General features: G+C 42.7%; 1 protein-coding gene across 8 annotated transcripts in view; it reads right to left on the bottom strand.

The window, feature by feature from the left end:
- Positions 1–6,894: 6,894 nt before the first annotated feature.
- The window catches only part of LOC122572602 (zwei Ig domain protein zig-8-like), a 236,615-nt gene continuing 230,662 nt past the window's right edge, over positions 6,895–12,847 (bottom strand). For 7 of the 8 annotated variants that reach the window (XM_043737747.1, XM_043737750.1, XM_043737749.1 and 4 more), the window contains one exon: positions 7,442–10,878. In XM_043737747.1, coding sequence (XP_043593682.1) covers positions 10,766–10,878 — 113 coding nt within the window. In that variant the 3' untranslated portion in view covers positions 7,442–10,765. Of the gene's footprint in view, positions 7,422–7,441; positions 10,879–12,847 lie in introns of those variants that run through there. The other variant, XR_006318511.1, reaches the window with a different exon arrangement.

Raw genomic sequence — 12,847 nt, 5'->3', positions numbered from 1 at the left:
TCCGAGAGAGAGAGAGAGAGAGAGAGAGAGAGAGAGAAAGAGAGAGAGAGAGAGAGAAGAAAAAAGAAAAAACGAGAAAAACAGTGTCGTATTATAATCTGAATCGTAAAATCATCTATTACGTACAAGCTGCGCTTCCATAAAAATTTCTTCAGAGAATATAGAGTCCTATTTGACAAATTGTTCCACGTTCGTACGGTTTGATCGTTCAAATTGGAAATATAGAAGCAACTCGTACGTTGCCGAAATTTAGATTTATCACGAGGCAATGATTGGATGGCGAGCGCAAATTTTCTGCAACCGATTTTCGTTTGAATTTTTCTCGTTGGCTCGTCGTAATTCAACACCTCGTACACCCTCTCCTCGAAACAGTCGCGATTCCGGAATCTGGCGTGCAACGTAACACGCCGCGGTAAATAATGATCGCGACACGACAACTCGGCTTCCCCGTTATTATTTACGGCCGCCTGGCCTCTCGATATATCCACGGTAATTAATAATCGGACAATAAACGAACCGCAATAGTTACCACCCCAGCCAGAAAAGCAACAGCCTCCTCTGTATCAGCTTTTCAATAATTCTATTTTTTTTGTGTTATTTAATTTCTTCCTCTTTTTTTCCCCTTTTCGTTAATTGTTTCCTATTCTCTCTTGGCTTCTGCGAGAACAATTTATCGCCGCCTACTTTCGTTTATTCGTTTACCGTTACTTTATTTCATTCTTTTCTCTTCGACCTTTTGATGGTAATTGACCGTCTCGTTATCGTTTTTCATCAGAAAGCAAGAATAACTGTTATTTCGACGATATTTATGAAAAAGGTCACCGAGACAAAGAAAATTTTTTTTATTACTCTTGGCCATCGTCAATTTTTATCAATAACATTGTAACAGAGGTAATAGAGGAAACGCAGAGCGTAACCGTTATAAATTAAAACGAGGCACCTGAAAATTAAGCGATCGAGCCGAAACTATCATTATCGGTCACGGACGATTAGACGATACCGGTTGAAAACTAACATATTTTCGACCCGTCGCGAATAAATTCGAATTCGAATAAGTTGTTGATCTTTTTGTGTTCTTATGTAAAAGCGTCGTTAATATCTGCCAAAAGTAGCTGGTGGCACGCGTTAGATTTTACGCGAATGCGACAAGATGCGTAAGACAAGATCTTCTTATCCTCCTTTCTATTCACTTGCCATTTCACCCTTTCGTCATATATGAACGTACGTACTTAGTGACTGCGCCTATCGCATTGACAGTTGCCTGCGCGACGTTATATCACGCATGGTGCGATCGTCGGGCCGTTTATCTGGCCCGGGCACGCCGACTAGGACAGACTGAAAATATCGCATCGAATATCGGGTCGCCGTTTATCACTTACCATTCCGATTCGAACCTTGTAAATCCTTTTTTTAGCGTACCTTGATGCGAATCGATCGGTCGTCCATGCGTATTTGCGCGCGATCGATCGCCGCGTCGCACCGCCTCGATTAATTAACGAGCCTCTCTGTATAAATCGATGCGCCATGTCCACGAGTATACGGTTCCTTTTGTTCTTTACCGGACGATGGATAACTTTATTCGAGAAGCGGCGCAGCGTGTCGTGTCGTCGTCGACGTCGAGTCGCTCGGCTGAATGTGATCTCCGTTTCTTCTTATTGCGCGGTACGTGATACGCGTCCGTTATTACGTCGACGCGTTCGCGAAACGCGAGTTAAGCAAACTTAGAAATAACGCAATATTTCATACGCGACGCACGTACGACGCAACCGGTCTGCGTTCGCTCGCTACGTTTCAGCGCCGACTTTTCCACGATCGCGCACACGTGTCACTCGAGCCCGAGATAATGCGAAAACGATGAAAATTCGGCCACGAGCGCTTCATCGATACTCGCGCGGTTACACGATTAAGATCGTATCGTGGTTACTAATGGGATAAATTTGCATCAGCGACTTTTATCGTTGCGATCATTCTCGTAGAACGACGCTAGACGCAAACATCATCCCTTCTTCGTTGAAGCGTGTGCGGAGAGTAGTACGGAAATCGAAGGGAAGAGCCACGATCTTTTCAGTCTTTTCAGTCTTTTCGGTCTTTTGTCTTTTCGGGGGGAGGGTGAAAAGCCTGTCGATACAAGCGATTGATACAACTCCGAAATTGGTGGCAAGACGGCGAACGTGAATGTCATGGAAATTCGACGGTTTCTCGCGATCTCACGATAGTTTCGAAACACACAGTTTTCTACGACGAGTTTAGCTTTTATGGTTCGATCACGCAAAGCTTAAAACGACGAAATAAAAGTCATAGTCGCAACTCTGAATTTTGGAAACAGTTAATGTTGCAAATCTGAAAATCGAAAACAGCCGAATGTATCTCTACTTAAGTACCGTTGATCGATAATTAATCGGTATCGCTCGACCGTCGAGTCAACGATCCTTCGATCTTTGCGGAAGATACAAACAGTTTCTCGATCGGTACGGTCGACGCTTATCCGGCCGATGCAATTTTATCTTCTTTTCTTCGCCGATTTCTTTCGCGGTTTCATCGACGATCCGGTTATATCGCAACAAGCGGTATTTAACGAAAATGCCGTCGGTACCTACTTCCATTACCAGTACATTTAGTCTCGTCCTCGATCAGCGACTTTTGTCCAGTTTAGCGGATCTCAAGGATGAAAAGTCACGAGTTGAATGAAATTGCGGCATTTTTAAACGCCAACCTCGCTATCTTGCCCAGCGCAGCTCGCACGAGGGTGGTCCAGCGACGATATAACGTTGGCCATTTTACGCGCGGACTACATTCACGTGAACTTTTCGCGTATTTGCCTCGCATGCACCCGGACAGCTTTCTAACAGACGCTGGGAACGATCCTCTTTCGCCGGAAACGGGGACAAATTGTTCCAGTTCTCCGTTTTCCGGGTTTTCTTGCACCGTCCTTTACAATAGAGAAACGATCGGGTTACGGGTCGCCTGTGACGCGATGATAAAGACGGGGGTTGGCTTTTTTAGATGCATTCCCGGTCACGGTTGAAAAGCTAATCCGTGGTCTTTTTCCGCCGACTTCTAGATGCAGTTTGTCCACGACAAATGGCCATGTCTCCCTATATCTTTCGTCCCATATGGTTTTCAATTGAGTCCTGGTCCGTTCTCGACAGATATATTTCAAACGCAGATTTTAGACGTTTAGCTCGATATTTCAACAAACGTCGATTCTAACGTACGTTAGATTTCATAGTAAACGTTGTTTCGGTTTTATATGGTTCGCGTTTAAGGGTAAAGGTTCACAAAAATCTGTTTCTATACGAGCTTCTTTTAGTAGCTGGAATAGGTAAACTTCATTATACTGCGTAATCGCTGCACGATCGATGTTCAATTTTTGAAGAAACAACACGCACGTGGGCATTCAGGGTGACTCTTGAAGCCGAAAATGAGACGAAAATCAGGAATAAAAAGATCGTGATGATTACAGATCGGCGAAAATATCCCTGCAGGCGAACGAAAGGAAGCAGGCGGTCTTTAGGTGTCCCCGGAAGTAAAAGTCGAGGGGATTTAAATCCGAGGATCGAGCAGGCCGAAGCACAGATCCTCTCCGACCGATCTCATTTCGGCTTTAAGACTGGTCCCTTAAATTTTCCGACACCCGTAAAAAAACACACACTGTATACTCTTTACGGCATTCGTCTTGAACGAAATACCAACATCGCGATATTTTCTAGCAACTACGTTCTCCGTCTTATCGTCGGAAGACACGGAAAAGTTGATCTCTCGAGGAGTCTAATCGTTAGACGTAAAATCTCTCGGAACGAGGTTTCGATCGTTTTATCCGAGAAAAATAAAAATCGCGTAATAAAAACACTTGGTTTATGGCCGATGTTATGCTCCAGTTTCGCCATTCGAGGACATCGTCACGTCCGGAGAGGAAATTTTCGATAACAATTTCATCGCGTTAAATCTAGGTAGACCGCGCGCAATAAGGACGTGCGTCGCAGACCAAGCGACGCTACATTTTATTCCCGTTCTTTCTGCTGGCTCGACGATGTATTTTTATTGCCGACAACGAACTTGGCTTATTAGATTACACGGGAAACCGGTTCCGTCGTCATTCTCGCGATAAAACCGCGAGTTCAGTCGAGTTATCTTCGCACGATCCGTTCGAAACTTTCCTCTTAAAACATTCAAACAGCTTCTCGCGCTTCGTAAGCTGTCGTTCGGTTCGACAATTTCCCTTTTACTCGCCTTTGATTTTTATTCCGCCCCGTGGAGATCGAGATGGGTGGAAGAAGATGAAAAGCAGAGTCAGATGATGGAAACAGAGACACAGAGAGAGAGAGAGAGAGAGAGAGAGAGAGAGAGAGAGAGAGGGAGAGAGGGAACGAGAGACAAAGAAAAGGGTAAAGATCGAGGAACGTGATTCATGAAGGTAAAAAGGAGGATAGAGATAAGGGGAAAGGTGTGTGCTTGCCGGAAGCGGTGGTATACGAAGAAAAATATTCTGTCTCGCATCTTGAAACGCGTATCCTCCTCCGACATTTTTAAATGTGAACAAACGAGAATTTCATCCGGCAACGCGTCCTCCTTCGTTTCCGTCGCGATTCGCTGCCTTCCCTTTTCTGTTGGAACTTTGTGATACGAAAAATTGGAATGTTTATTACTAGCTCTAATAGGTCGGTATCTCTTTTTATACCGTAGGATTTATTTGCGTGCCTCGTAAATGCCTGTAAAAAATGTTTCGATGATTCCTCGTTGAAGCTCGGAGCCATGAACGAAACGCCTTCACGGATGCAGAATGCTTCAAACAGAGGCTCACAGAAAATTCCAAAAAGATCGTTACATGACACTTACGAGAACCGCCGCGACGCGATATCCTACAGATGGCTCGGAGAATATGAGTATCTCGATTTCATACGCGTGAGTATATTTTTCAAAAATATCAAGATATAGTATCGAATAGCTGGATCGGAAATTTTGTTTACAAATGTATCAGGATACAGAATTTCGTAGAGAAAGATTGATTAGATTCAACCGAAGCAACGCCACGGATGTTGTCTCTTAGGATACGTTGTTCGTCCGGAAAGCATCTTTAGCTTTAGAGAACACGCGCGCATCCATCAAAAGGAAAAAGAACATAATAAGGAAAGAAGCGAGTTACAACTCCCTAGGTAAATCGTAGCGCCTTTATCGGTTCCTTGGCAATTGCTAGCTTCTATAAATTGTGTCTCGTTCGACCGCCTTTTCAATTTTACCAGTCCTGACCTGTTTAAAATTTTATCCACGAGGGAATGCCGATCCGATCCAGTTATATCGCTCGTGAAGATAAAGCCCGGATAAAGATAAGAAACGTATCTGTTGAAAGTGCAACGGGATACAGCCAGTAACGTAACCCCGCGATTCTCCTTTCGTTCGTTGCCTAACCAATGAGATACTTTCTCAGACAACTTTCCTCCTTCTTGCCGTCGTTTTATGTACTCTAGAACGTACTCTGCGATCGGGATGCGGTTCTACGATGAAATCTTCCAAACATCGTTCAAACGTTCGAGGAAAATTGGAACGAACGTACCGGCAGCTTTCTACATTTGACCCTGCATAAAATCGATCCTATCGTTGTTAAAACTTGCATCTCTTACCACAGATTTATCAACGTTAAAAGCATCAGAGTGATTTTTCATAATGATCCTATAGATATACCACGGCGCTTTCTTTGGTGCTTTCTCGGATTTTTTGTAAAATATAACGAATATATATTTATACACGTAGGTGTTACAGCGGTATCATATCGATATTGACACAGAAAAGTATTAGGTTGTCCGAAATGTTTCTTTCGTTTTATCAGGAAATAACAGACGCACAATGTTTTTTGTTTTATATCAGTTTATTGAATTATGCACGAATATAATGATAGAAAGAAACTTTTCGGACGACCTAATATTTCCCTCGCAAAGATCGTTACGCTAAACAGATTGACATATTTTATTTAATTTCAAGAAACGCCGTCGAAAGTTAAAAGTTTTTTTTCTTACGTTCCAACCTGAGAACAAATTGAATCGACTTACGTTATTAATTACGAATGTATTTCATCGAACTTACCTCGGATAAAGGATTTAAGAAGCTGACCTACATCGAGCGAGCTTCTACGTGGAATTGCTTTAAGAGGCTGTCTAATCAGGCTTCCTGTCTGTTCATGCAGTGGCTCACAATCGATTTTACGGTGCACAAAACTCGACGAACGGCAGAGCTGATCGACAGGCACGCGATCGCCTGAAAACTACTCGCAGTTTGATCTTAGTTCGCCCGTACTTGTTCGCCAACTGAAATCGTTTAAACGTCAATTGGCCAAACTCGCTCTATTTCGAACAACGACACATCGATGTGCTAATGGTAACACTTCGAGGAGAAAACTTTGTTCGTTTATGTTGAACATGCAGCGCTACAAAATACCGTGAAATCTTCTGAATTCCAAACGTTCGATCAAGTCAAAGATATTCTTCGTCTTAACGTTTTCATAAGCGGGTGTCGCATACGCGTGACCGTGGCTGTCAGCGATTACAGTAATTAAAATTGAAAAAATTAGTCGCAGTAAAATTAGTAAAACAGATGGTTGTTCAGAAAAGATATAGACGTGCCGAAACGTTTCGAAAATATAAATTTAAAGGGAAACGTAACAGAATCAGCGGAAAACGCGAGAAACTTTTATGACAAAAAGTCGCGTGTCCTCTAAAATTTAAAATTGGTACTTGCGTATACGAGTGATGCGAATCTTTGCGTTAGACATTTTATCGCGTTATCTGTTCTAGAATATACACGCGTATGTACGAGTTTCTATAAATTTCTACTCGAGGTAACGCTATTTGTATGTAAATTTATTTATTACTTTTGCCAATTATAGTTCGATTTTACAAAATTATAGTATTTTCTCTTTTTACATTTTCGAATTTCCTCTGTCCGCAACCGTATAGTCCAACACGGTCCGCCGTAAAAGTGTTCAGACTTGCAAAATTTTTCGCCTCAGAATTCTAGTTCTCCGAGTTAAGACAAAAGTTGCAATTTTCTCGCGTCAGCTGTTTCGCGACGTTCATTATCTCGCCACATAGCGCTCGTAGGTATCGACGAAAAAAGGAGTAGGTGGATCGTCAGCGAGGAATCCAGCTTGAAAGCATTTCTCGGCCAGTGACGGATAAATAGAGTCGCTGTCGAATCAACTAGGATCGATGGAACGACGTCCAATCTGTCGACCCACTGCATTCACCCCTTGCAGACTCACGGACCGATATACGTATAGCAGGCGAGTGGAGTGCCGCGTGTAGGTAGTTTGCTGCTGTAGGTAGGGGCTGCTGTCCTTTTGAAACTTCAATCTCCAGTTACCTGGATCTGGCGCTGGAACCAGTTGGTCGTGCGGGCCAGTTTGCCCAGGCGACAAAAGTGGACGTTTCCTATGGGAAAGGGGTAATTTTGTCTTTGGAGCAACTTTAGGACCGTGTATTTCTGTCGCTTACCAGAGCGGTTTCTACAGACTACTTGCGAGAATCACGCAAACGAAATGACAGCGGGAGATATTTTTCATCCGATTCGAGCATCATAGTTGCTTCGTGTTTTCGTCGAATTTAAGAAATACGCATTTTCACGATAGAAAAACACGATTAGATCGAGAATACGCAGCAAAGAACGTGGCGAAGAACGTAGCAGGCTTATTCTCACTTACTCGATTTGATATCGCTTACCTTTAATATCATCTTCTACGTACGGGTTAATGGCATTGAAATATTTCTATCGACAGCTGTACAGCCTACGCTATAGGCTAGGCAGGAGAAAATGGCGGAAAATGTTATTCGGTGAAATCGTCGATTTTTAAACGAGAAGGACTCTTCTTAAAAATTGGCGGGAACAAATGGTAGAAAGGAAAGGAACAAAGTCTTGTAAAACGCATATCGTATATTTCATAATTTCGCCGTCGAAGAAAACTTTGGATTTTATGTCAAGTTCGAGTATTACTGTGCGATCTGTCCCGATACAGAAGTTCAATTGCTCTCGTGAGCGCCGTTCGAGGGCCTCATCCGTCGAGCGACAGATCAACGGATCAACGGAAAAAGAATGACTTTATCTAAAACGCGTAGCTGCCGTCGCTTTAAAACTTCGCTTCGTATCGCTAATTGATGAGCTTAGGATCAGGTTGGCAGTTAATCGCTCTTCTCGCATCCCATTGTGCCCATTGAGCCGCTCGAAAACGCTTAACGAGTGGTTTAATCCTCGATTCGTAACACGAATTTTCGCTAGTTTACGATCAAAGGATATTTCATATTTTTAATCAACGATATCGCGTTAAATATTCGAATTTATTTTCACGAACGACAGAACGATATTACTTACCGCGAGATCCTTTGATACGAAAATCGGTAAATTTGAAAAATGCGTACTTTTACTTAGAGAAACAACGACGCCGACGAAATAATTCAATCTCTTAAGCATTTTCATTTGTACTGGGTATTCGTAGTTTTACGACTCGTAAACCACTTGTTCGTGCTTCTGCGTAATTTTATAACTAGTCGACATAGAAAACAACGAAACGTACACGTCGATGCACGACATTCTCGTTAACTAAGAACGATGTAAATACAAATGTTCGTGACGCGCGTAGTCGATGTTACGAATTAAGTACACCGTATTCGTTTGAGTGGAGAGGATCGAGCATACGTTCGATATACGTATGTGGCGCTTTATCACTTTCTTCGATTATCTCGTCGACGATCGAATCAAGTCCGAGTAATTTACGCGCAAATGCAACATTATCGCGCGCTCCTCGATGACGCTAGATACCATCGACTCGGCGCGCTTCGCGATCGCTTCCGCTTTCTTTCACGCGATGCTTCGGCCTGGCTCTTTAGAAAACTAGATAATACTGATAATTCGAGCCTCGCTCCGTACTTAGCACACACAGTCAACTTTTTCTCTCGTCCACGCATGATTACTCGAATGTATAAATAAGGAAACTCGCTGTTACAGTCATCGAATAGTTTTTGTTGTTGGATACATCGTATTTTTCATCTTCATTCGCAATCGATATCCGAATTCAACTGGAACTCGGTAAAGAAGGAAAAATGTAATTACGATCGAACGATGCGAATATACGCGAGACGCTCGATCATCGTCACATCATCACGCCATTTTCCGACGAACGCACGTCCACACAGATTCGGAAATATCGTTCAAAGACTCGCGGTGCATCATCGTGAAACCAGCTACCGAACACGGATCTCGGAAACGTTGGAACGCGATAAAGGAATGCAACTTAGAGTCCAACTTAGAGTAAGCGGTGCGTAGTTCGCGCTTTCTTTGTCGACGTGCCGATAAGTGCCCGCGTATAAGAGTGCTCGATAGTTGCACGTTTCACGCAAACTTGATCGAACCTGCACCGATTTTCGGATCGACGCGGTTGGGCACAGTCAGGCGACACGGTTTCGTACGAATCTTTTCGGAGACAATCGGTTGCGACCGTAGGGAGGAAGGAACAACCTCCTGCCGGCGGCTCTCTTTTGCTGCGCCGGAGATCAAAGCCGATTCTTTCGCTATCGGTAGATTCTGGTTGCCGAGATATTTTTAGATCGCTATCGACGATCCTTTGGAAATCTTTTGGTATTTTTCGCATTGGCTCGATGATAAAGGCGGTCCTATATAAAGTGGAAAAATAAGAGGAAATTTCTCTAGGAAATAAAGGAAAGAGTATGGTTGTGACTACGAGACGATCGATCCGATGAATCGAAACTTAACGCGTTCACCATCCGTGCTAAGAAATTTAAGGTAATAGAGATTTAACGCGAAAGCGAGGACATTTTTCTCTGGAATCGTAGACAGTGAACGTTTTAAGTTTTTATTACTGATCTACATCCGTTTCAATTAGTTTAGTAGTTCAGTCTATTCGAGTGCCGAATAACAAGATATGTCAACATTTTTATACGTATTAAATCCCTATGTACTATTTTTATTACATTTTGATTATGTATTTCACGATACAAAGATCTATCGTACACGATCGCTGAAATAAATGAAAACGTGCAATCGCACGAGTCAACGTAGAACGTAAAAGATATGCACGTGTCGTTCTCACCTTGTTCCATCTTCGTTTACGTATGACGCAACTCTGCGGCCAAACCCTTCGCACTAGACCTCGTTCTCGAAACTGAATATAAAGGCACATGACGTAGCTGACGGGTGAAAACAGGAAGACTACGAGTCGGCCGATCGAATTTCCAAATTGAATTTCCAAATCGAACCTCTAACCCTGTTTTCTCTCTCGCTTTCGATACGATCTGATCGATCCAGCAACCAGCGCTATCGACGAATTCCTTCCTCCGAACCTCAACGGGTTGCCTAATTCTTTCGGCTGCGATCCGAGAGTTCCGGTAACCGGAAGGACACAGAGACGCGAGGGTCTAAAGGCGCTTTACGAGATCGAGCCGGCCATGGAGGACAAACGGTGAACCGGAAACTGGCGTGTAGCGACGCAGAAATACAATGGCGGCGGATCGACGCTGCCAACCTTTCCCTTTCTCGTAGTAGCCCATTCTCTCGTCTATTCTCGTAACGTTCCGATCCACGTTTTAGTTTCCCCACCCTGCGTCACCTCTTCTCGTTTCATCCATTTCTTTCGTCGCTCTTTTTTCTCTTCGTTCGTCGTTTACGCATCCACACGGCTAGCTCCGTTCTTCAGCGATAATATAAAAGTCCATATTGTTATTTGTGCAGCGCCGTGTCGATACGGCGACGAAGCGTCGTCGATCCTTCATCTCAACACCTGTTGTATCCGGCCCAGCAGAACGAACAGAAGCAGTAGCAACGATCCGCTACCGCCCACGCTTTTTGCGGATCCGTGATGGAGTTCGGCTAAGCTTTCTCCTGAAACATCGTTACGTACACTCAAACACTGTTAGCTTTCGACTATATTGGCTTAAGAAATTGATATCGGTCCTACATGTTGACACGACCGTACGAAAATGTTAAGAATCCGCTGTTGCCAGACCAAGATAATATCGGATTGGAACAAAAGTTGCCAGTGTTTTTAAAAAAAAATTCAAAAACAACCTTTAGATATTTCTACGCAAAGACGACGTACAGACTATTTTTAATTAGCATCACGTTATTGCAAAACGTTACGAACTCTTCTTTCTACCTGACATCATATTTTACATCGAACGAAGCAAAGATGCGACGGAGAAAGTAGTGAAATTTAGTTCTCAACAATTTCCAAACGAAAGATAGAGCACGTGGCCGATCCTGCGGCCATTGCGAGCATCATTGTTGCGCCGCGATGTAGGTTTCCTAACTTTGAAAAGCTACGAGGTACGAGTAAAGTTTTTACCCGGTGAAAGCACGCTTTGCATTTAGCATAATCCAGGAACGACCGAACGTGGTATAACCGCTCGATATAACCGTGAATTAGGCAGGTCTTGATGGAATCGGCTATCGTAAATCCCGATATAACCGGCTCTTTTGTAAAAAGCAATAGCTACGAAATGGGGTAAACGACAGAGCTAAAAACCAATTAACACGGGCCTCTGTTATGCAACGCTGATTCATCGTTACGTTCTCTCTTTTTGAATTTCAATCGACGGTAAACAGGAAAGGGAATAAAGCACCACCAGAAAGGACAAAAGGGAATATAAATATCAAAGGTCCTTCGATGTCGAAGAATTTTTTCCAAAAAAACGCTGTTTCAGCGAATCAATTGCGATCTAAAGCCAAATTCCACAGCGTAAATCGAACGTTCGTTTACTATCTCGATTTATATATTTTTCGTTTTTATGCTTTTCACATTTTTTATTACTTTCTCGCTCGCGTTTTACTCGCGCGTTAAATATACCGTTTTCTGTTTTCTTTTTTCTTTGCTCAAAGTTGCCAAGATCCTTTCAATTTTTCAATAAGAAACGTATCGCACTTTCTGTGTTTCGATCGTCTTATTTCCCCTTTATTCAGGCAGAGCCCGAACCTTGTATTTAGGTAGCGAGAGTTTATTGGCGGTGATAAGTTGTATATATCTTATCAAGATTTTTGTGCGTCGCGCGCGAGTTTGTTGCGATTTAAAGGCGGCGCGGCGTCGTGAAAGTTACGTTCCCTGATATTCTGTTCGCTTCTTTCGTCACGCGCACCTGTAATTAAGCGTAATATGCATAAATATCACACGATATTTAACGTCGGCCACGTGACTTTCATTTCGACAGCCTCATAAAGATCGTAGCGCAAGTTCTCGTGATCCTTCGGCATTATGTCGAAAACTTTCGGCGAGGTTCATCGAATATAAATCACCACGCTGTTAACTTTTTATAAATTTACGCTACATCTTCATCGAATGCAATTACCTAATTCCTAAAAAATATTTTCCGAAAACTTTACGTTGATTGTTTTTGAAATTCAAACAATCGTTACAACATTCATGAATATCAAAAAGAACATAAATATTCCCTATTTTTTCAAGAACTTCTGGCGCTGTGTTTCTCCTATTAATTCGGAACGATTAGGAAAATATATAAAAATGAAAAATAAATTGTAAAAATTCATGAAATACGCGCATCAAACGTGGAAACCACTGCATCGATAAACAACGCGAAACATTAGCGAACGAGAGTATTCAAATTCTTTTCTGCGTATTGGATTGGCCGCGGTTGATGAATATTGCATCGGCTGTAATTTACATGCACATTACGTCGAATTTTTTTACGACTGCAGATGATCGACGGAATACGTGATTTCGGGTAAATGAAATTCTTAATCCAACTATTGCGATACCGTGAACTTCATTGAAATACTAGGCAGAATAGCGTAATTCGAATCTGTTGGACGATCGGTGCATTTAAAAGAGGATAACGAT

This window comes from Bombus pyrosoma, linkage group LG11 (assembly GCF_014825855.1).
Source record: "Bombus pyrosoma isolate SC7728 linkage group LG11, ASM1482585v1, whole genome shotgun sequence".
NCBI lineage: Eukaryota > Metazoa > Arthropoda > Insecta > Hymenoptera > Apidae > Bombus > Bombus pyrosoma.
Note: the sequence above shows the minus strand (reverse complement) of the source record. Positions and strands in the feature narration are given on the sequence as shown.